Raw genomic sequence first — 24,973 nt, 5'->3', positions numbered from 1 at the left:
TAAAGCCCACAATTGTTTCATTCGTTGTATATGACCATTGATCTTGACTTTCAACACCAATGGTTTCTTTAAATCCACACATACTGCCAATCGAGTAAAACGTCCCCGCCTTCCACTGTCCATGTGAGTATAAGTTTGACCACCGGTTCTATTACATGAAATAATATAGAAATATTCAAAATATTATCTTAATTAAAAAAATTTCTATTTTATTAAAAATATAAAATTAAATTACAATTACTTTATTCAAAACAATCTTTTATTTTATTACATGAAATAATATAGAAATATCAAAAATAGTCTTATTTAAAAAATATTTATTTTATTAAAAATATAAAAGTAAATTACAATTACTTTATTTAAAAAAATATTTTATTTTATTACATGAAATAATATAAAAATATTCAAAATATTGCCTGATTTAAAAGAATTTCTATTTTATTAAAAATATAAAAGTAAATTACAATTACTTTATTCAAAACAATCTTTTATTTTATTACATGAAATAATATAGAAATATTCAAAATATTGTCTTATTTAAAAGAATTTCTATTTTATTAAAAATATAAAAGTAAATTACAATTACTTTATTCAAAACAACATTTTATTTTATTACATGAAATAATATAAAAATATTCAAAATGTTTATACAAATATATTAAAATAAAAATCAAGCTCCGTGCCAGTCGGATTCAGTGCCACATGAAAGTCGTCGATGGTTACACGCTAGATTCCTTCTTTGTCCAGCTTCCGGTGGGGGTTGTGTTGCTCCAGCGAGAATTCTGGTTTCTCCGGTAGGGAATCTGGTTGTCGGTGTTGGGAGGATGACCCACCTTGATAAAACAGTGACTGTGGAGGTTTTCACATCACCAACGGTGAAGGTGTTTGAAACCCATAAGGTGATGGGGATTGGTAAAAAGAAGAGCTCCCCTACGACCCTCGTGCAATCCCTCGTGTGACAGTGACTTATAGATCGGCGGTCCACTCGAAGTAATAAAAAATGGAGATGAACCGAGCCATGTATTCCAACTTGCCATAGGACTAGAAAAAGGAAACATATAAGGGTTAGGATACATAAAAGGGCTAGGACACGCACCTAGCATCATCTAAAAAGGTTGTGTTGAGGGTGCTATTGTTGGGCCTGGTGATTGTATGGGTGCTGTTGATTGGCTGAGTGATTGTGTGGGGGTTGTTGATGGGCCGAGTGATTGTGTGGGCGCTGTTAATGGGCCTACGTTGTCATCGTCCCTTCTTCTTGGATTTAAAAGGCCATGTCGTTCCCTTTGGACACGCAATTACCGCCGCCTCTCCTCTTCCGATAATAAATATGGCTTGCCATGGATTCTAAACCATGGCATGTATTCCGGCACGCACGCTAACTCTGGAACGATAATCGGTTCCCGAGTAGGTATATAATCATACTGATCTTCCCACATTTCGATATAGTGTGACCTGAATCTCGGTCAATCCGTATGCAATTGTCGTAAGTCGATTTTGTGATGATCATCCAACACCTCATGTGCCACGAGAATCGGTTGTTAAAATCCAAATTGTCGTAATACTCTGTCTGACTGGTGCATCTCCACGATCGCAAAGTTGACCAATGAGACTTTCACATACCAAGCGTTCGGATTTTGGAAGTATTTACCTGGAATTACTGCCCGAATTGTCGAATTCTCGTATAGTGTCCATTGAAACTATATGAATATGATGGAAATATTAGTTATATACACAATACTAAATACTAAATACTAATCGACTATCTCATTATGTATATCTAATTTATTTAATACTTACTTGTGCTTCCGACCGTTGGTCTAATAGAAGCCGTATATCTTCAAGAGAGTTAGGTAATCCAACATAATTTACCGAATGGTTCCACCTAATTAAATAAATTTTTGGCATACGATTATAGTTTAAATCTACGTAATAATTGTAAAATCTAATATAAAATTTACCTCGTTATAAGTGAGAATGTATATGGGTGGTCCACTCGAGGACGTAAAAATGGAAAGCAAAACCGTGCCCATGATTGTAGTAGTGATAGGCAACCTCCGATTTTTGCTTTATTCGGTCGCGTCACCCCGCACATCTCCCAGTACAATGTTGCTAACACGACAGACCCCCAACTAAATTCACCAGCTACTCTAAAATCAACGAGTTTCGGCAGCCATCTCAGATGTACAAGGTTCCGTGACAAGTCCGGCATCAGATAACCTCCAATTATCTCAATAATATATGCCCGAGCATATTGTATTCTTTCTAGTTTGGTAGAATCATCATCCGGCTCCGGGATTGTGTCTCGTAACCAGCCCATCTCGATCCGAACTCTGTTAATATCATCCGAAATAACACCCAAAAGCTCGTAGCATACCACTCCCCAATCACCAGATTGAATGGACCCGGTGACTACGTACCCGTCCACCGGCAATCTCAATTGGAAATTCACGTCTTCCAAAGTGATAGTACACTCTCCACATGGAAGATCAAATGTGTGCGTCTCGGGTATCCACCTCTCTATCAATGCACTAATGAGTTTCGGGTCCAACTTGCACCCCCGGCCCATCGTCGCCACATGCCAAAAACCCTGTAATGGCCCAAATTTAAGATTATCGGAACAGTGGTTTTGGGACCACAAATCCGATGAGGAAAATTTTATTTTTCTTATATTTTTATGGTCTATGATTTCATAAAATGATTTCATAAAAATTTCGTTCGAAAATTTTGACGTTTGGGCACTCAATTTAGTCAAAAGGACTAAATTGTAAAAAGTACAAAAGTTGAGTTCTACATGTTAGAGGTGTCCAATTGTTGTGAAACTTTAAATTGGAGGCCTTTATATGGTAATTAGACCATTGGTTAAGTTGTTAGACAAAAATGGACATGAGATAAGTGAAATAGGAAATTTTTAAGTTAGGGGCAATTTGGTAATCTATTAATTAAAATGAATTAAAAGGGACAAAGACGGCAAATTATGCTCATCTTCTTCATTTGGACGAAATTAGCAAGGGGGGAAGCCATATTTAGGGTTTTCAAGCTTCCAAACTCCATAGTAAGTGATCTTAAGCCCCGTTTTTAATGTTCTTTACGTTTTTTGTGTCCCGGTAGCTTAGTTTAGCTTATTCTAATAATGATTTAACCTAGGGTTTATATTTGAAAAAATACCCATAGATGAAAAGTGTTTATTTTGATGTTTTATGATAGAATATGAAGCTAGAAATTATGTTAAACAACTTTTGTTAGCCGATTTTAAGCAAAAACGAGTAAGTTGACATAATCGGTAAAAAATCTCTAATGTACATAAGTAAGTGTTAGAGTGAGAATTTGATGTTGTCATAGAAGAGAAAAATGCTCAGCATGTCATAAAACATAAGAATATCAGATGAAGTTTAATTTCCAGGCCTTGGGGCAAAAATGTAATTATGTAAAAGTTTAGGGGCAAAATCATAATTTTGAAAAATTTAGAGTCGAGGGCTGTTTTGATGAATGTGAGTATTAAATAAGTTAAATTTTCTATTTTAGATCAAGAAGAACGAAACTCGAGGTTAGACAAAGGAAAGAATAAAGTTGAAGACGAAGTTGGTGAATTGGGCTATATTCGGTACCGAGGTAAGTTTACGGTAAATAAATGTAATATTTCAATAATTATTATTAATGCTGCTATTTTTCAGCAACTATGAAATTATTTCATGAATTTATTTGATGATGACCCAAGCATGAAATGGTAGAGAATTAAAATTAAATAGTCCCGTTGATACATAAGGATGGTACTGGATACGAATGTCATGACATTTGGGTAAAGAGGTCCCATGTAAGATCATGTCTGGGACATGGCAATGGCATCGAGATGAGAGGTCCCATGTAAGACTATGTCTGGGACATGGCATTGGCATCGAGATGAGAGGTCCCCCGTAAGATCATGTCTGGGACATGGCATGGGCACCGACATGAGAACATCCCATGTAAGACCATGTCTGGGACATGGCTTTGGCATGTTATTATTAGAAGAGACCCGAGTATCCTTATTGTTCCAATGTAGCTCAACGGGCTAATAAACGAATCATGTTTAGGAAAGTTCAGTTAAAAACATAAATGGCAAGCTCAGGTAAGTTATAAGAGCTAAGAACTTATTATGTTATCAATTGATATTCAACGATGCAGCAAGAGAATAGTAAGTTATGCACACAAGTATACTAAGTAAACAAGCAAGAGAACTAGAATGAGATTAACTAAAGAGTAAACTAGAAATATAAACACTTGGGTTTAATTATTTGTGTTTAATGTTGTTATTTATTTGCTAGTAAACTTACTAAGCTTAATGCTTACTTCTTTTATTTTTTTTTCTTTCTTTCTCTTATAGTATTGTAAAGCTGTTTCAAGGATCCTAAAGAAGTCGGAGATCGTCTACACTATCAAAAACAATTGCTCTGGTATTTTATGATGAAACACGTTTGAGTTATGGCATGTATAGAGACTTAATTATTTTGCATGTTTGTAATTATGATTTTGCTAAAGAATGAGGTGTAAATATTTGATGATGAATGGTTATTAAAATGGTTAAGTATGAAGGTGTTTGTGGTTATAAGAGTCTAGGTGATAAATTATGCATGGAAATCATGGAAGGGGTAAAATTTTGCAAAGAAACAGAATTCAGGCTACACAGTGACTTGACTTTGAAAAATCACCTAGGATAGTATATAATGAGTTAGAAGGTGAATGATATATAGATTGAAATCTTTTTAAGTCTATTTTCATGGAAAAATAACGGTGTAGTAAAAGGAATTTTATATTTTAAGGTATGTGAATTTTAGTGAGACAGGGTCAGAACTGTTTTTGGATTCCCCTGTTCTGAGTTTAGAAAATCACTAAAAATGGTGAAAAAAATAGTTATGAGTTTTATTTTATATTTATAGAATCCTTATTGAGTCTATTTTCTTTAGAAACAAGCGGTAACACTATATGAAAATCACACAATGAGAAATTTTATTTTTAGTGACAATAGGTCAGGGCAGTCAATTGGTGAAACAGGGGAGACTTTAACTAATAAACTGTACTAATTGGCTAAGCCAAAAATTCTAAAAATTTTATGGTAGGAAGATATATGAGTCTAGTTTCAGGGAAAATTTACGGAGTTAAATTTTGAGTTTTGTAGCTCGAGTTATAATTAATTAAGTAACTGCTGCGCGATTAGACAGATTGCTGTAAATAGTGAAATTAATTTTTAAAACGAGTTTTTATGCTTTGAATTAGTAAGATAAGATAAGTAATGCCTCGTGCTCGAATCCGGCAACGGTCTCGAGTAAGGGGTGTTACAAACCCGCTTCCCGCAGGTAATTATCTATCAACGGTGATGGAGGACCATGCATATTACGGATATAGCATTGCAATATCCGATCTACATACTTTTATAAGAAATAATAAAATAAAAATTATTTAAAATTGCATAAATGAAAAAAAAAATCTTAAATAATATTTAAAAATTAAATTTAACACTTACCATTTTCATTTGTTCGACGGATATGTGTTTATCATCGAGACGAATTAATTCTCCGGCCATTACTAACACGATTAAATTTTTATGATTTTAAAAAATAAATTAAAAAAATAAAATTAGAGTTTTTTTAAAAAAAATTAAAGAGAGCTTTGAGAGGAATTTGAGAGAAATATGAGAGAAATATGAAAAGATTGAAGATAAAAAGGATTTAAGTGTGAAAAAAAATGAAAGGAGGTTTTATAGTTTTTTTTTACCGTTGGGGGTACCAATGGCTATTTTTTTTACCGTTGGTACTATAGCAGACACGGGGAAAACGTTTCCTCAATAAAGCGCTTTGTTCACGTGGACACAAAGCGCGCCCTCAGGGACGTGTTTTCTGTCCACATGGACAAAACTCTTCCTTGAGGAAGCATTTTCTTGTTTTGCCACCTGACAACGCGTTGACGTGGACACATTTTGGGGAAATAGGCCCATTCCGGTAATTAATTTAGAACCTGGCCTATTTTGGTAATCCAAAAAAAAAAGAGACTTTTATTGGTAATTTGACCCCAAATTGCTTGCAAAATAAACAGATCATTTTATTGAACACCATTCCGTTGTTTTCGTCAACAATTTGCTTGTGGTTCTGTTGTCTCCGTTTCTTCTGTCCACCCCTAAACCGAGAGGATCCCTCGGTCATCTCCAAAGTCTTTTTTTTTTGTGTTTATCTTTTCTCTTTGCTCATTTGCGAGGTTGGTCTATTCCGAATCTCCCACCCATTTACTCGGGGCATAAATGGGATTCTATTCCCTTGCAATGGCCGGGTCCATGTAAATTCAACTTTTCATGAAATCAACCCATAATCAGATAACATGGCATCTTCTCAGGTAGAGATCGCTTCTTCGTCGCCTTTTGGTTGTGTCCTAAGGAACCACACCCGGAAGGAAAGATGCAGAGAGATCAATGTGAGAGCTGTGTTAGACTTGGACACCAATTTCAAAGGTTTGGTTAGGGATCATATCAATTGCTGCATCTCTCTCTCTTCCGCCGCTAATTCTCAAAATAAGATGACACATGTTGCTACGTCGACCAATGAACGATCCAATATTGGTAACCATTGTAATTTGCACACGACTAACATTAAAAACGGGGAGCCCTCACCAATCACCCCAAAGCATTCTCCTCTTGTTCTTGATCGATGGGTGACTAGGCAGGCACAAGATGTAACCACCGACAAACATGTAGTAAATGAAGGTGCGGGCCAATTACTAGTTCCTACAAATTCAAACACTGCCTCGCCCATGGCATCAAACTTGTCCACTCCATTAGAGAATGTCATGGTCAAACACAATCTTGGTGCTTCGTCCCTTGTTCAAATATGGGAGGCTAGGCTACACCGCTCATACCAAGGCCAAAGTATGGGTTCAGACACTAGCAGGACAAATCCTGGTTCAAGCTCTAATGAGAATAATATTAATGCCTCGTCCGTGGAAGAAGCTTCAACATTAGACGAAAAAATAGAAAACAGAAGAAACAATGACCCTGAGGATTCTTTAATAGATTGCGACACAAGTGCGCCACCGTTCTGTTCTTCATGCGATGCTGGGGAAAGAGAAAGAGTGAGGGTAGCGGATATCATCAAGAGGTTGAAAAATGGTAGAGAAGATGCGGATGATGATGAGCGTATTAATACTAATGTTACCGACTCACGATCTAGAGAGAACAAGCATAGCTCCACATCAGATCAAGGAAAGGCAGGGCGGAGGTATTTCTTACGGATTGCGAGTTCACCCCGACTAAGAGGGCGACAAGCATTCTATGATTTGCTTATGCAGATAGAACGAGACAAGAATAGAGAGTTGGATTCGCTACTGGAACGCCGGTCAGTCTCAAAATTCTCACAGCGGGGCCGCCTTCAGGTGTGCTTTGCTTTTCAGAGCCAAATAAAGCTAAAGCTTATGGGTTATGGCACTATTGAATCACTCCAACTCCTTTTTGCTTTCTTTTCCATTATTGTTACAGTCAATGCTACGGCTTAGATGTCTACAACGCAGTCTGACAATTCAAGATAAATGTCATCCACAAGGACCCGGAGTGCACGGGACCCGGTTCTCACATGGGTCTACAATGATGCAAGCCAGGTATCACTATTTGAAATGAATTATACCATATGATTATCCATTCAAGCAAGCACTCTTTTAGCTAAATAAGTAAGTCCTGCTGCTGCTGCACCCCAAAAACACAGGACCGACATGTAGCCTAACTAACATAGCATGTGATATACAACACCCAAATACCATTGATACGACTCATAAACGTGGTAGATATTAGTCACAAGTCTGAGTGAATCATTCACCATCACGTAATAAAAGTTGTTCCAAAACCATCTTCAGTCTTCGCAATTGCCTCCAAAAAGTTTTATAAACCTAACATCCTTAATATTTACCACAAATTCATCAATGCCATTACAGATTACGCATAGCTTCCAAGCTCTCATTTGCCTTAATTTATTTAGAATACAAGTTAGTCCTTTTATAACAATTTACTCTAGAAAGATCATACCGGATGGAATAATACAAGCACTACTTGTCATTCTCGAGTGGTTAAGGAGGAGTCGAGGACATTTGTGAGTAAAAAGGTGCTAGGACAGAAAGGAAAGAGTCGAAAGAAAAATAGGAAAGACCATTCTCATTCTCTTCTTCTTTCTATTTTTCTTTCCTACCAACATGCTATGAATTATTTAAAATGTTTCTCTTGCCGCTGCATCATATAGCTTTAGCTTAACTGCTTCAAGCTAACTGATGCGATGAATTCTTCACAAATCTCATAGAACTACGTTTCACTTAAAAAAGGAAAAAAAAAACTTTCAGCCTCCATTTTCTGATTTATTCAATTAGATTTCCTTTCTGTTTGCCTTCCATCAACTTATTGACTCGCAACTTAACTAAATCCAGGGAGAAGTTTAGCACTGGTGCTGCGCAGAATGATTCAGCTACTTCAAGATGCCTTCATAGGGATCAGGTCTCGACCCAGTTAGACAAAAGCTCCACTTCCAAACTGCAAAGTGAAGAAACTCATTGCCAAAAGGCGTCAATATCTGGGCACCAGAGTATATGTCCAGTTAATCGCTTCACAGAGTACAGAAACGAAAATCTTAATGAACAGGCAAAGCCAGCTTCATATGCCATACACCAAAAAGAAACAAGCTTGGAAGTGAGATGCCTTGAAACACTAAAATCTGCAGATACAACAACACCATTGGCGAGTCAATCTGAGAATCAAATGGCAAAAGAACAAGGGTCCAACTGCCAACAAAATCTATTCCTCGACTCGCAAGGAACTGCAGAAAACGTGAATCCCTACTCTCAAAATGAAACTGCGGAAGAACGAGATAATCACCAGCAGCATCTCTCTCTTGGCTTAGAAGAAACTACAGAAACATCCTTGAATGAGATAGGTGAAGAACAGGAACTGGAACAGGATATCGATGACAAGCAGCAGCCCCACCTTGACTCTCAGGAAAATGCAGGGAATTCAACATTCTACAGTGACAATGATGGTAGTGAGGTAACCGAAGAGCTAGATGATCATTACCCACAATATTTTGATCAAACAAATTATGACCGGTTTAGTGATATATCTCGACCCAGAAGTTATTGGGAAGACTTACGAAAAGCATGGTACCAGGAAGTGCTTAACACCACCTCCAAAAATGAGGAGATACGTCAGCTCCTAGAAAGGTACATCACTTTTTACTATTTTTATACGTTTTGTTTTGAATTTGATATACACTCAAATATAGTATGCATATTATTTACTAGTACATATTTACATAAAGGTTGGAATGTTTCACATACACACTCATATAACCTTAAAATATGAGATGAGGTTATATAAATTGATGTTTGATCTCTCTTATGATCTTGCAAGACGTAAAAGGCCAGTGTCATAATTTCCTAATTACCTACCAATGCAGGGGAAGAGTTTCAACTTGTCTTGCAAGTGATTTCCGAGAGAGAATGGACCGATTAATGAACTCTCGGGTACAAATTATGCAAGAGGATGGAGGTGCAAGTCAAGAAGAGGCGGACGATGAGGATAGAATGGTCCAAGTGAAGTCCTACCTACAGAGACATTTGCATCCAGCTGGTGATCTAGGAGTAGAAGAAGAAGAAGAAATGAGCATAATCAGCCATCAATCGCATGAAGCCCATACCTACTTCAATGAATCCCCACCATCTATCCAAATGCCTTCACCATCGGACCTAACGAGGTCATGGAGTTCTCAAGATGGTAAAGAAACAGGTAATTATTCTGATCGGGGTCCATCTACGTTTTCACCACCATCTGGAGTATCTGAAGCTCAATATTATCAGGATACTCGACGGTCCTCTTGTTCGATAGCCCCTACTTCCTTGGTGAGTATTCATTCATTCTATTAATTAAAAACTTTCCGAGTCAGGTTCAGGGTATTCATTCATTGGTTTTAATTTGCCGTGGATGCATGTGTTTACATATTAAAGGAAATCGAACTGATTTGTGATTTAAGAGGACACATCGAGCAACTCCAGCGTGAGATGGGGGAGCTAAGCAAATCAATTTTGAGCTGCATGGACCTGCAGATGAAATTTCAACATTATTCCTTCAATCGGGAACTACTTCATTCAGGTTAGACTGCTTGATGTATTTACTTTATTATAGTATATTTATCTTCTAGCTTCTCTGTTTATATCCCATTAATTGTTTGGCCTTGTACGTACAGGTGGAAGGGAAGAGAACAAATCAACGGAAAGAGTAGCATCACCATGGAAACGCTGCTGTTGTATATGCTTAGAAATGCAGGTCGACTCACTTTTGTACAGGTAATAATAGTATTAATTTCATGATGAAAAGCAAGCAGCATAATCTGGCAATGGATAAACTGCATGGTTAAGGTGTATTAATTAATTGATTGATTAATCTGATGATCAGTTGCGGGCACATGTGCACCTGCCTGAAATGTGCGCATGAATTGCAATGGAGTAGTGGGAAATGTCCAAAATGTACAGCTCCCATCCTGGATGTTGTGCCAATCAAGTGAACATCTCTATTATAATCATTCTCTTCGCATTAGCATTGCATCGAGTTCTTGCTCTAGAGGACCGTACCCGAACCAGTACGCCTGCGGCCAGCCCAGCCCACCCACTCTTTGGATAATCGCCAATTAATGTACGTATTAATTGTGAGAGTATTTATTAATATAAAAAGTACTAATTTTTAGTTTACATTTTAAATTGTTATCAAATATGAGTTTTTTGGGGATTATTATCAATAGAGTTAATTACATCAAACATCCTCAAATTATAATTTTTATTTTAAATTGATCGCTAAATTTCAAAAAATTCTAATTAAATTCCAAAACTATCAATGTTATTAAAGTTCTTTCATTATTAAAATTGTCTTTTTTATTATTAAAATTGTTAAAAGACATGTAGCTTAAATCAGAAAAAAAAATTAAAAAGAAGTGTTGCTACATAAAACTAAAAATAAAATAAAACCAAGAGAAAGTTAACGATAAAAAACCTCAAAGGCATTGATTCCCACATTCATTTTTACAATATTTATTTTTCTTTAAATATTTCATTTTAAATTATGAAATTAAAATGTTATAAAACCCATCGTGTATAGTTCTTACCCTTTTAACAAAGCGTAAAAACATGCGAGAGCCTTCGAACTAAATTATGCAGTCGAACCTGCTCTATAACCCTACCTGCATTAGTTTCAGTCTGGGCAAAAGTTCTATTATTCTTTTCCTACCATACAAGATAGGTTAGATGATAGCATTCCAGGCAATTTAGTAAACTAAAAATCACAGAATTCAGCAACTTATGTCTTCCCGCAAAAGGTCCGACTATGTATACGCCTCATGATTTTTTCTATCAAAGGACCACAAATATTGCTTCTAAGGTTCCTTGTCACCAAAGGTACACCCAAGTACCTAACTGGCAGCCTTATAAGCTTTAAACCAGTATGCTCCACAATAGACTGCAAATCAGCTTGACAAACACCTGAACTAAACACCTCACTTTTTAAGAAATTGACTTTTAATCCAGAAATCTTACAGAAAAAATCAAGAATATTCCCAATAGCAAGTCTCGAATCAGTGGACCCTTTAGCAAACATCAACAAATCATCCACAAAACACAAACAAGTCAACTGTACTTTCTTTTTTTTTTCTTTTGGCCAAAAAAAACACTGTAATTTCTTAAACTTTGGATGATAAGTAAAAATCTTATACCTGCAACCAAGATTTAAAAGACCTGAAAGAACATTCATAACAAGAATAAAGGGGTAAGGGGATAAGGGATCCCCTTGCCCGACTCCCTTAGCTCCAGAAAAGTAGCCTACAAGCCCTCCATTCAAAGCCACTGAAAATCTAGGATAAGCAACACAAGCATAAACCCAATTTCTAAAATCATCAGAGAAACCCAAAACTCTCAACACCTGAAATTTGGAGTTCCAGAGAAGGGAGTCAAAAGCTTTCCTAAGGTCTAATACAAAATTTATCAAATGACTCGAGCTTTACCATCCATATAGAGAGAGAAAGAGCGAAATGTGCCTCTTGATACCTGTTTTTATATACAACAAATATATATATATAAATTTGTAGAAAATCAAATGGTTAACAAAGCAAAGAAGCATTGCGGCATGCATCCAAAGACAGATAACGAGGCTCTGCAAAATTCACTTCTTCCTTGGATGTTGTGGTGGATGTTGGTGCATCACTAATTGTATTGCACAATTCAACATAGGAAAACAAAAAGGTAATAAAATGAAAACCATATTTAAAAAGAGGTTATACATTATTGATTCAAGTCAAAAGGAAAAGGGTGTGTCCAACCTTCCTACTGGAGTGAATTATAAAATAATATTAACACTACAGATATACCGATGATAACTGGAAAAGCTGTGACCAAGTATAGTGCCCCATAACCCTGCAAAAAAAATAATACTAATTTCAAATTAAATGGTAGATTGTCGTATGCGTCCATTAAAAGAAATGCTTTGAGTTTCTGACCCTAGTCCACAGTAAAAACACAGTAAAGAAGCTCCCACATTTACACCCTTCAAATTCAATTAATCAATCAAGAACAAATAAGAAAGAAAAACTATAGTAACCTTCTTAGAAGTTAAATCATTCAATTGAAAAACAAACAAGGCAAAAAACACCCACTGCAGATATTAATTAACCAATTCAAGACAATAGCCAATCTTGTCCAATTCACAATCTTGTCTCAGTAGTGCAATCAAGAAAAATAGTAATAGGGTAGAACAAAAAGAAGAAATGAAGTAATGTTGTAGGGAAGGTACTATCAAGAAGTTTTCTTTAAGACAATAGTTTCCCTAAATGGTGCAAATGGTCTTTTATAGAATTAGAAATGTTATCCCCAGAATACAATACCCATTCGAAAAAGAACACAAGTTCTTAAACACACGTGAAGCAGAACCAAAAGGGAGTTAAGGAAGAGAAATGTTTGTTGAAGCGAATTGAACGTAAATTTGTGTAAAATGAATGTTAATGAATCACTTACAAGCACCAACTGGTGTTCAGCTTTTAGAACGGAAGAGTGTTTCCATTGAATTCATTTTTTGAATTTCTTCATGAGGGATTTGAATCCTCAAATATGGAATTCTAATTCCTTAAAACAAAATCCTATAAAGGATTTTATCCTTTTCTTTGGTGATTTTGACCCCTTAGGAATATGAGATACAAGGAAACATATTCATACTTCACACCCATTTGTAAAGTGTATGTCTAAAGAAATATGAGATACAAGGAAAATTTCAAATAAAAAAATATGTAAAGTGTATGTCTAAAGGTGAAACTTTATATATAATATGAGATACAAGGAAATAGCTTCATACTTCACACCAATTTGTGTGTTCTTCAATGGCTGACGCAATTTAATATAGAAGGAAACATATCCATTTCCCCTTGTTATTCCAAAAGTTGATGCATTTTAGAATATTATCTATCTCATACATAAATTTTTCAGAAAATTCAATAATAATATCAACTGATTCTCATATACATTGATCATTGAATGAAGATATTATTTTTAAAACTTAAATGATTAATTTCTTAAATGACACCAATGAGAGAGTTATCATCACTCATCTCTACTAACGAATACCAATCACATATCTCTCATAGTGTAAGCTATTTTATAACCCAAGGAGGGTGTAGTAAGGGGATCTACTGATATTTTATATGTATGTAGGTACTCTAAATTAGCCTTACCTTTCGTTACAATACTACTCACATGATTGTATCTTATAGCTATAAGCTTGTTATTATTGGACAATCTTCGTTCTTTGTGTTGTAACTAACAGCTAGAATATCACAATATAAAGTGATTGATCCTTTGGTTCTCTCAACTCATTTGACAATTCTTTCTATAAATCAAACTACTAGCGCCCTTTATTACTAAATGCTCAAAATATATTGCATGAGTAGATTCAATAATGTTATCAGTCTCAAGATTATAAAACCTACATGCTTTCCTATTTCATATAATTTGGTAGCTTTAGTGTAGCAAAAAAGAGAACCTAATGCAACCAAATAATATAATTTAGACATTCCTTCTTTCAATAATTCAAAAGTTCTATTAAAACAAGTAAATAATGCTTCCCCCCAAAACTCAGGCACACGAGAATGCAAAAGCATGGATCTCACCATTTCATGTAAAGATTTACTCTTCCTTTTTGCCACCCCATTTTTAGGTGACGTATTAGGGGCAAAAAATTCTTTATTGATACAACTGAGTAATGCACAAAAAGATGTAAACATGTCTTCTCTATTGGATCTATTTTGTTTATCTTCTTAATAGTCAAATTCTTAATTTTTCATTTGAAACTCCTAAACTTTTCATAAGTTCCATCTTCTTTTTGAAGCAGATAGGCATAAGAATGCTTAGAGAAATCATCTATAAAAGTAATAAAATGTGTTTTACTAGTAATTTATGATTGACACAACATTCACAAGTCTTAGTACTCAGTATAATTTGATTTAGGAATTATACCATGAGAGAATATGGAATTATACCATGAGAGAATATTCTACTCAATGCATTCATGCAAAAATGCCTTAATCTATAATGCCATAAAAAATTAAAGTCATTCAAATCAACAATATAAACATAATTAGAATTACTTTTGTTGTTATTTATCTTTCAAATAGTCTTTTCCCACAATGATTCTCTTAGAAATTTTCACTTTTTGAGAGTCAAACATAACTTTGAAAGTATGGTCATCAAGTCTCTTAACAAGAATTAAACTCTTAATAAGATTAGGATGTCATGCACATCTTGAAATGTTAAAGGTTGGCAACAACTTTGCAAGTGAAGTAATTTCCCGTGAAGACTGATTTGTACTCATTGACCTCTTCATAGTTCTTGAATTCACCTTTGAATGCAGCGACATGACAAGGTACATCGAAGTCAATCCAGTAACCATCTTGGTTGTCAACCATGAGAAGTTTTGTATGATTTGCAACCATGTCATCTTCTAACACCATGTTGACTTCCTCTTTCTTATCTTTGCCAAAGTGACACACCTTCACCAAGTGGCCCATTATCTTCATACACATAACAATGACCTTTCTTTTTGTTGAGTCTTTCCCAAATTTTTTTAACTTCCACTTCATTTTTTAAGAGTTTCTTTTTCCTTTACCGTCAATGTGAGGCTATGCTAATTTTGTCACACATTTTTAAGGTTTTCTCTCTTTTGGGTTGCACTTTCAATTTATGTGTTAAATCAAATAGCCATAAAGACAAATTAAGCCCCTACCGCTTACCTATTTTGTCACTTTGGGGCTAACTCTTTTTCTTCCTTTTTTTTTTTTTTTGAGGGGTGGGGGGTGGTCACTTTGGCTTTCAACCTTCTAATTTTAATCAAATTGCTTTGTTTAGGACAAAAAAATTTGATTAAACTGTTAAAATTTTAATGGCATTGACGTGGTAACTCAAGCAAAAATCTACATGTACCTTATTGCTAACATGAATAAATTTTATATAAAATTTTATGAACTTTTTTGAATTTGTAATATTTTCTTTTTAAATTTTTTATGAAGTAAACCTGAACTGCCACACAAGTTTCCACATCAATAACATTAAAAATTTAAAGGTCCAATTAACTTTTTTATATAAAAAGGCAATTTGACTAACTTTTAAAGGTTGGGGGACAAAGTGATCCAAAAAAAAAAGATTTAGGGCTAAATTGACAAAAAGGGTGAATGCTAAGGGCTAAATTTATCATTACGCCAATCAGAAAATCAAGGTAAACTAACTTATCTATGATTCAAATACCTTTAGTAATCTTTCCAAGATGGTAGTAATTTACTAATGATGGTGGATACTTGAAAATTTTAGAGATTGTGTCTCACATGACATTGCACTCAATTGCAATGTCATTTCTATTCATTAAATTGATCAATAACTTCTTCAGAGTTCATCATTTTAAAGCCAATATACATCTTCACAAGGAATGACTTGCTTCCCTCGTCCTCACTCTTATACCTTTTTCAATAGCGTTCCATAATTCTAGCATTGAATATTGTTTGTGAAACACATTATAAAGAGAATTGCTAATAGCTTGACGGGTAATTAGGCGACAAAGTAGTCATCTTCAATCCACTTTAGTCATTCTGCCAATGAGTTGCCATTCTCACTTGTGTCTTGTGGATTGTACTTAGACCATACATATGCAACTTTCAACAAACAGATTTGATAGTAAATCTTCCTGCTCTATAACTTTTAGTTGAAACCATTATATCTTTAAAGTTTCTATACTATCATTGTAGGGAAGACACTACTAGGAAGCTTTCTTTGGGATAATGATTTCACCACTATGGTGCAAATGGTCTACGTGGAAATGTAATCCCCAGATCCAAAGCCTACTCAAAGAAGAACAAGATTGCATTTCAGGGTTTTTTCTAAAACTCACATGTACTATGAACCATGAGACAGAAACGAGTGAGAGTAGAAATGACTTTGAAGAGAATCAAATGTAAAATTAATCTTAAATGAAGCATTTATAAGCACCAACTAGCATTAGAAACACATTTTCATGATTAGACATGTCGTTGATGAAGAATTACAACTTTTGGAAAAGCATGTCCAACAGATTTATTTTTTGAATTTCCAGATGAGTGCTTCGAATTCTCAAATATAGCATTCTCATCCCTAGTAACAAAATTTTACAGAATACAAAATCTTGTAAAGGATTCAAATCTTTTCCTTAGAGATTCTGATCCCTTGGAAAAATGATAATAGATTACAATTTTAAACTTACCATTCAAATCCTCTTTTAAAGGGATCCAAATACTTTTCCCTACTTTCATTTCATAAGGCTTATTAACAACTTCCCAGTTTCATTTTTCAACAAAATTGTAAACCAAATGATTTCAAAACTTTGTAAATCGTTTAAGATACTTATAAAAATATCTTTTTGGTACTATTCTTAACAAATACCTTTCATATGGTGTTAACACCTCTATTGCAAGTATCTAGGTAGGATACAAGCAGTCAAGCTATTAGATATCTGCACTCCTATTACTTGGAGTGAAGAAAAAGCTAAAATTCATTCTAAACTTAAAACAAATGCACTTTCACGAGCATTCATATGCCAAATGAGTCTTAAGTGAATGATATAACCAAAAAGTGAAGATTTGATAGTCATCTAAGTTCTTTATCCATTTTTGTTATAATTTGAAAGACTTCACAAGCTTGGAGCATCCTAATCTCAGTGACTTCTAAAATTGGTAAAGCATTAGGGCCTTGATAAGGCAAGCCTCATTGCAAAGAGCTGACCTTTAATAGATGCAGAAACTGATAACAAATTTACTAGTAAAGAAATTAGTTTTTAAAATATTAAAAACTGGGATAAGAAAACAAACCACTGCAGAAGGGACTTCTGTTTCATCATTGATTCCAACATCTTCGATTTCAGCAGCAGAATCCCAATCAATATTTAGTCTCTTAGCAACTTCTTTAGGATCAATGCCAGTGTCTGTCGCCCTTGCATAAAGGGATTTGCTACGTTGTTTCTTCGATGCTTCAACCTACTCATTAAAGACATCAAGCATTCTCAAATTTCGATCTAAAAGAAGAATAATCAACTGTGTACATAGAAATAATGGGAAAATATAAGTCATCTCAATGGAACTTATCACTTATGAAGATGCTTAGGAAAATACACAACCATACATATATAAAAAATTTGGTCCTAGAACTCCAGAAGCTGAGGAAAATACAAGGCAAAATAAAGCAAGTTGAACTTTAAAGAAGCTAAGAATGATGACAAAACTATACAGTTGAAGGAAGTTGAAAACGTGGGAATGAGGGGAAAGAATAGCATTAAACCTATTGTTCAATTGCTTTCCTTTCAGTGGAAGTGAAGTTACATTTTTTAAAGTTTTGTACATTCATGGAAAATTTTACAAAGAGGGTAGATAACAAGTAGATCCCAAGCATGTTTTAGGCCAAAGATAAGAAAAGCTAACTTTCTACGATCAATGATAACTGGAATGCATAATACATGCAGACCCAGGTCAAGTAACTCCATTCACATGCGAGTAGCTTCCGAGAATGAGGGATCCAGAGTCATCATTACTCATTTATCTTAACAAAGAGATCACAGATTCAATAGGTAAAGATATTTTATAGGGAACTAGATACTCGAAGAAAAGGACTTAACCTAAAAAGTCTTTGTATATTCTCATGAAAGGCAAGAGCCATTCAATCAAAAAGTCACCCGAAATTCATTATGATAATAATTTCTCCATTGGTTTCTAAAGTTTCTCATTTTAATGTTATGGATAAAGGAATTACTTCATACTACTACTAGTAACCATCTTCTCATAAAGCCTACAAGTCACTTGAATTTCCATCATGAAAGGAATTCCTCCAATGGTTTCTAAAGTTTCCCTTTTTACTGATATGGGAAAAGGAATTACTTCAAACCACTACCTATAACCATCTTCTCAAAAAGTTCAAGAGCCAGATATCCATACAGAAATTACCAAAGCCATGCTGCTTAGAAGCTACATAATGAGCCATTCGTACAATGGTTAAAAACAAATCCAATGTCAAGGGATACAGAAGATGTAAAGAAATTTGGAGATGCCTAAAAGAACTTAGTAAATATACATAGTCTAAAGTAGCAAAAACAAAAGTACCTCTATATTAGGCCAGTTGGTCATTTCCTCAGCTAGCATCCTGAGAGCAACACGATTAGTGGGGATCTTCCCTTCATTGACCTGGTAAAATAGAAACAAACAGCATATTAGAATAGTTTCCTTAGATTTAGCCTTTGAAAATTAACAGCCGAGAAAGTATTTGGATAATGTTTGAAATAGGATGGTAAATATTTTAATATGATACTGAATTAGTAATAGTGTTTGTTTATTGAGATTGAGAATATAGCAAGCATATAGAAATTGAAGGTCGGTAGGTAAAAGGAACTCACTTGTTCCAGAGCTTCGACGAGATCATCCCTGGTAGGGGCATCAGGATCCTCAATGCCAAGCAACCTCCTTCTCTCGACTTCCCTAGGATCCTCTATCATCACGGTCAGTTTAACCTGTATGTAAATACCCAAAAAAAAAAAGTAAAGTAGAAGGATAGCATAGCAGGAGTACCAAATAGTCTGCATACCTCACTGAATAACATGTCTCGGTTTTTCCTGAGAAGTTGTAGAACCTAGTAAGCAATAAGCAGATTTAATTAGCAAGGAGTAGTGCAAGTATAGTCGTAGGTAATAATGGAAACTATCATCGAAAGAATAGAAAGAAAGGAATGGTGTTACTCTTTGGATTTGGCGAACGCATTGGAGGTCCTCATCTTCCTCCGGTTGGGCGGTTGCTGATAAAGAAGTATCATGACCATCATCATCCTCACCAATGCGCACTGGTTGTACGCCTTCCTTACCGACCCCAACAACTCCACCACCAATCTTACGCAGTCGCAGACTCGTCGAACTGCATACTTTGCTCAACTTGACATTCACAGCCAATGATTTGCATGCGGATAAGGTTTTAGGTGCAGCAGGGGGACAAGAAGACGAAGATGAACAAGTCGATGCAAAAGGCACTTGGGACGCTTGCAAAATCCCCATTTACTGTGATTTTTTTCCTGAACCACTAACAATTTGTTTGTTCCATTGATTCTGATTGAGATTTATTGTGATTTTTCCTGGTTTTCTTTTCTAGCTAGCTATCACCATCAGAAGCCTAAGCTATGCCTAGCACATCGGTATCAGGCTATCAGCTCTGGGCCTTGACCTAGAGGCCTTATGGTCTAATGCTGAATGGGATCCCTGAAATTAGCCCACCAAGCCCAAGCTTCAGGCCTTCAGTGACTTCTAAAAAACATTTGGTTTGGGGCTAAAAGTCAAATCTCACCATGAAACTGGAATCTGCTATGCCTTCCAATTTTTTTTTATTAAGGTATTTCTCTTGACCACAAATTTTAAAACTGTTTTATATTTTAGGGTGAGCATCAAACCTTCAACTATTAATTAAGGTAAGAAAAATATTTATTATCCCACCTAACTCCGGTGGTGTATGGATGCTAATTTTTAACTGTGCTTGTGTGTATACGGTTGTAGCCATACACAATTTTGTTCAGCTTACATGATTCTGTCAATGACCAAGTACTTGTATAATGATAAGCTGCTTGCTTCAAACATCCAAACTAACTATGTAACTCTGATTCAGATATGTTCACGCGCTGTAATTTGTTGATTCGAAACTATTATTTTTCCATCCCCTCCCTTAAAAAACATATAGAGCTGGGATTATTATTTAATCTCAATTTCAGACAAAAAAAATCACTTTACCCACAACCTCAACCTCCTGAGTTCAGCCCTTTCTCGAAATTTCACAGTCTCAATATATAATGAATAATATATTAGATACAAACACTAAATATTATTATTTAAAATCTCCAGCAATGCATAATTAGAATTACAATACCGGATACAAAGATATATATACAATTTGAATCCAGCTATAATAAGATCTTGAACAATGAAATATTATTAATAGGAAAGTAAAAAAAAAACCTACAATATAGTAAAATATATAATTTTCCTTCAACAAGGATCAATATTATCATGTACTCCTTGATAGATGATACATAGACTATAGTTACTAATATATTCTTTTTGCTACTACTACTTGCTGCAGGATAAATTTCTACGATGGACGTCAGAAGATAATTATCTAATATGAGCTAATTAGTTAATTAAAATAGTGAAGATTAATTAATTTGTTCAAACCCCAAGTCAAGATGAAGATCCGAATGAGGCTGAGGCTGAGGCTGAGGCTGAGGCTGAGCCATTTCAATAGATGGATTAATATTTTGCTTATGATCGTCCAAGAGCTTCATCATGTGATTGTTAACATACATCCCATAAACGTATGAACAAAACCCCCACCCACACATCACTGTAGAAACAATCTTCACCCCCCCAAAATCCTCTCTGTACACCAATACCCCTCCCAATACATTCAATCCCAGCAACGCCGTCATGCATATCCCGCCCGTTAGCGAGCACGTTAAAAACACCGTTCCTGCCGTTCCCATAAAGCACAGTTGCCAAGTCACCACATTGGTGATCATCGTCACCCAATAAACTCCCTCCCCCTTGTCGAACACCTCCTTACTCTCCTTTCTCATCTCCGTAAATCCCCCATCCCACACCATCCCCACACTCGCTAATATCGTCGCCGATAGCTCCATCACTAACTGCATTTCTATAATCATCGCATAACAGTACACCTTCTTGTATATCATCTCCATAATCGGCAGATACAAGGCAAATAACAACCCCGCCCCTATGGTTGCCACAAACCCTATCATGTATTTGGTTGGGGTCAGGTCCTGCGGTTTGTCGTGGTTGGATCCTAAGGCTAGGAGGATTGAGCTTAACGTCAATAGGATGACGCAGTTGAGGTTTGTGAAAGTGATCTTTTGCTTAACCATAATTGCAGATAGGATGAGATTGAATACTAGTTGAGAGGATAGAAGGAGAGCGGAGGTTGATACTGGAAGATAAGAGTTGCCCCAAGAGAAAAGAAGGTTGTTTAAGCCTAGCATAAGGCCTATGAATATGGACAAACTTAAGATTCTAGGAGTGAAACGAGTGAAAGGCTTTCTCTGAGTGCATTGGAAGAGATAGTAAGGGAGGAAAACCGGCAAGAGAAGGAAAGGGAATCCAGCTGACTGAACCCATGTGGAAACCCATTTGTTGGAGCCTTTGTGGTTGAAATAGTACTTGGAGAGCAAGCTTGAGGATACAGAACCCAAAAACAGGCACGTATAGTTGATCAACAAAAGAGGCATATAACGCTTCTTTGAGACACCCTTTTGGTCTTGTTCACCATTGTCGTGGTTGTTGCTAGTGTTGATGTTCATGGCTATCTAGCACTTACTGATCTGACAAGTATAGGATTGTGATACAATACTAATTTACGTATCGGTAGATGTTGTTGATGTTGCTTATTGGTGTGTTTTTTTAAGGTGGGTTTTTGAAGATAGCTATGGTGCTTCTAGTGATCGGACCTCTATATTATAGAGGAGTTCAAACCCAAGACCCGAGGATGAATCGTTGTCTTTTATATTTAAGGATGTGACTAACTGCAAGATAGAGATGCTTTCCTTTTCCTCTCTTTTTCTCTCTCAATGAAAGCGTTGTTTCATCATTAATTAATCTCCTATCTTGAGTTCAACCCTCACTTTTTTAATAGAATTTTTTTTGTTTTTCTTGATAAAATTTAAAGCTACCTTCAAGATGAACTCACGTCTCTTTATTATTAAAAAAGAAAAAGAAAAAATATATATTAAAAGATATAATGAGAAACAATATTCATGAATTGATCCATACAGTTTACATGTGCTTTTCCCTAATATATACCCACTGATCTTTTGACTATGATATATGATATAATTAATAACATTGGCTAAAGCATATATGTACAAAATAAGAAATATGATTCTTTTCAAACATTTCTCTGGGATGGGGGCATGAAATTGATAATCAATTGAGAAGGAAATGAATTAATGTATTCCTAAGTAGATTTAGCTCGGAGGGAAAAAACTCAAGTAAAGAATGAAATCCACTATTGCTAATATAGATTCCAGTTAGTACATATCAGAAAATGGACAGAGTCAAAAGAATAATTCTTTGTCGCCATTTTCTTAAAAGATATATATCAATAAGTTATTGGTTAATGTGCTAGCAGCCTTTCCAATAAAGATGAGCACATAAAATCAAATCAATAACTTGGAACACTTAATTTTTTTATAGATGATTATTAAAAGAAATGATCCTGACCCAACAAAAATTCTCAAACATTATTCCTAATAATAGTAATGGTATGGATTCATATTTACATGTGGAAAACGAAAAAGGAAAAAATTGAAATATTGCATTTGGTATTGGAAGAATAACTGACAAAAGATCAATGATAGTGGCCTTGTCTGCTTGCCCTTGCATGGGCACCACAAACATAAAAGAGGCAGTTGATGTCTAGGGTTTCTCCAGGACGAATTCGATCTCTCACTTTGTTGTATATCTATTTTTATTTTTAATAAAATCTATGAATTAGTATCACGGGTCAATTAGGCACCAATTTAGATTAAAATAAGTTAACTTATTTGAGTGTACGTTAGTCTTTTTAGTTTAACAAAAATCAATAAAAATGTGTATATAATATAATTTAAACCTACATCGATTAAATTAGTAAAATCTTTAATTTATTACTGAAGTTTTATTTTAATATTTTTTATAACTTTTTTTATTTTAATAAGTATAATTTATTATTGAACACTAATAAGTGATAAAAATAACATGTTTTAGTCTCATTCTTAATGCGTTTTTGGATAATTAGTTGATGTAAAATGGTGAATTTTATACTCCTAATCCTTTAAATTCATGTTTCTATACTTGGAATAGTATTTGGGAGTAAAAGGAGCGAAAAAATGAGTAAAAATCATAAAATAGGAGCAAGGTATAAGGGTCACACAGGCACGTGTGTCAGACCGTGTCAAAATCACTATTTTTTGGGCATTCTAAGACCTATATATGACAAAGATAATAAGATGGGAGTGAGCTGTCATAGAATACTCAAGAAAAGAACTCGAAAAACACCATTGGAGCCGACTCTAAAGCAGATTTCTATTAAGATTGAAGATCTCCTTTTGATTTCTTTGAAGTTTATTATGAGTTTTTTTGTTTCTTGTGGTTATATTGTCTTTTGGGCACTTTTATTTGCTATCATAAACTAATTTTCCAAATACCTAATGAGATGAACCCTACGATGGATCATGTTATTTAATTTCCATTTTTACGTAATAAATACTTAGATCTTGTTCTCAATTATGTGTGTTTTAATTCTTGGTTTAATATTTCTAGATTATTAATCCATGCTTAATGTGCTTAAATCAAAGGAGAAATAGACTTTGTTTAATAGTAGATCTAACGTAATTGAATGGAGTTGCATGCAATCTTAAAAATAGGACAATACAAATATATCGGATTAGAATCAAATCTAATAGAGGAATCCATGAATCGAGTTAATGCGGTAATAGATGTTTTAATTATATAGAAATTTCAATTAATCAACCTAGAGTCAGTTGCTCTTAGTCTATAAGAGAGATATTCGCATAATTTAGGGATTTCTACAGATCAAGATACTAAGTGAAGAAATTGCGTAATTTAGATTGATAATGACAAATTAAATCTAGGTAGATTCTTTCCTGAGTATTGTCTCGCTTATTGGTTGTTAATCGTTTATTTTCTTGATTTGTTTTTTGTCATGTTCTTTAGTTAATTAATTTAGTTAATATTAGCTTTAATCAATCACTTTAATTTTTCGGTTAAATAATAGAAAGACAGTAATTTCTAGTACTTTTAGTCCTTGTGGGAACAATATCTTTGCTCATCATAGCTATGATATTAATTGATAGGTGCACTTGTCTTAGTCAAATTTTTAGTTGGTTTACGATTGTATCAAGTTTTTGGTGATTTTGCTGGGGACTAAAATATTAGAAAAATTTTATTTCTATTAATTTAGCCATTTTTATTTTTATTTGAATATTTTTATTTTTAATTTAATTTTTAAATTCTAATTTTTTTCGTTTGTTTGATTCTGACAGGTTCTTTTGGTTTATGACGGGAGGAAACCCGTCAAAACCTTTAATTGTTTATAATGAAGTTGAAAAGACTGCTCGCAGAAATCGTAAAGAGGTTAGAGAAGCAAGACAAAATCAACAAAATATAGTAGACGATCAAGATGAAAAAGATATTACCGTGGAGATAGGTGATAATCAACATAATCAGCAGCTTCCTGCAACTACTGCTCCTCGTACTATGTATGATTATGCTAAGCCAACTCTGATTGGGGCTGAATCGAGTATTCTGAGATAGACTATTGCTACAAACAGTTTCAAGCTGAAG

The 24,973-nt window shown here is 34.8% G+C and overlaps 3 protein-coding genes across 4 annotated transcripts; 1 reads left to right on the top strand and 2 right to left on the bottom strand.

Moving 5' to 3' along the window:
* The first annotated feature begins 6,218 nt into the window (after window positions 1-6,218).
* Window positions 6,219-10,828, top strand: LOC107938493 (uncharacterized). 2 transcript variants are annotated; one of them, XR_005910605.1, is made up of 7 exons: window positions 6,219-7,392; window positions 7,496-7,614; window positions 8,428-9,213; window positions 9,450-9,778; window positions 9,850-9,891; window positions 9,997-10,141; window positions 10,236-10,335. XR_005910605.1 is itself a non-coding variant. In XM_041089324.1 (7 exons), exons 1-7 carry the CDS (start codon window positions 6,346-6,348, stop codon window positions 10,551-10,553), a joined length of 2,748 nt encoding a protein of 915 aa, XP_040945258.1. In that variant the 5' UTR covers window positions 6,220-6,345; the 3' UTR covers window positions 10,554-10,828. The 2 variants fall into 2 exon arrangements, 1 of the variants encoding a protein (XP_040945258.1); XM_041089324.1 differs by adding an exon at window positions 10,445-10,828 and having other exon boundaries at window positions 6,220-7,392; window positions 9,450-9,891.
* Window positions 10,829-12,186: 1,358 nt separating this feature from the next.
* Window positions 12,187-19,845, bottom strand: LOC107908529 (ycf3-interacting protein 1, chloroplastic). Its single transcript, XM_041089323.1, has 6 exons — window positions 19,319-19,845; window positions 19,168-19,212; window positions 18,980-19,093; window positions 18,690-18,770; window positions 17,409-17,573; window positions 12,187-12,447 (listed from the first exon to the last, which is right to left on the bottom strand). The coding sequence occupies exons 1-6, from the start codon at window positions 19,625-19,627 to the stop codon at window positions 12,358-12,360; spliced, it is 804 nt and encodes a 267-aa protein (XP_040945257.1). The 5' UTR covers window positions 19,628-19,845; the 3' UTR covers window positions 12,187-12,357.
* Window positions 19,846-20,533: 688 nt separating this feature from the next.
* On the bottom strand, window positions 20,534-22,164 carry LOC107908138 (probable purine permease 4). Its single transcript, XM_016835393.2, has one exon. The coding sequence runs from the start codon at window positions 21,928-21,930 to the stop codon at window positions 20,773-20,775; it is 1,158 nt and encodes a 385-aa protein (XP_016690882.1). The 5' UTR covers window positions 21,931-22,164; the 3' UTR covers window positions 20,534-20,772.
* Window positions 22,165-24,973: the final 2,809 nt, after the last annotated feature.

This window comes from Gossypium hirsutum, chromosome D02, assembly GCF_007990345.1.
Source record: "Gossypium hirsutum isolate 1008001.06 chromosome D02, Gossypium_hirsutum_v2.1, whole genome shotgun sequence".
In the NCBI taxonomy this organism is placed as follows: domain Eukaryota; kingdom Viridiplantae; phylum Streptophyta; class Magnoliopsida; order Malvales; family Malvaceae; genus Gossypium; species Gossypium hirsutum.
This window is presented reverse-complemented; position numbering and strand designations above follow the sequence as displayed.

Coding starts and splice junctions, on each gene's coding strand:
- LOC107938493 (XM_041089324.1), top strand. CDS start 6,346: ATGGCATCTTCTCAGGTAGAGATCGCTTCTTCGTCGCCTTTTGGTTGT. Junction 10,142..10,235: donor TCGGGAACTACTTCATTCAG/GTTAGACTGCTT, acceptor TTGTACGTACAG/GTGGAAGGGAAGAGAACAAA. Junction 10,336..10,444: donor GTCGACTCACTTTTGTACAG/GTAATAATAGTA, acceptor TCTGATGATCAG/TTGCGGGCACATGTGCACCT.
- LOC107908138 (XM_016835393.2), bottom strand. CDS start 21,930: ATGAACATCAACACTAGCAACAACCACGACAATGGTGAACAAGACCAA.
- LOC107908529 (XM_041089323.1), bottom strand. CDS start 19,627: ATGGGGATTTTGCAAGCGTCCCAAGTGCCTTTTGCATCGACTTGTTCA. Junction 19,213..19,318: donor GCGTTCGCCAAATCCAAAGA/GTAACACCATTC, acceptor ATTGCTTACTAG/GTTCTACAACTTCTCAGGAA. Junction 12,448..17,408: donor CAGAAGTCCCTTCTGCAGTG/GTTTGTTTTCTT, acceptor TTTTTTTTGCAG/GGTTATGGGGCACTATACTT.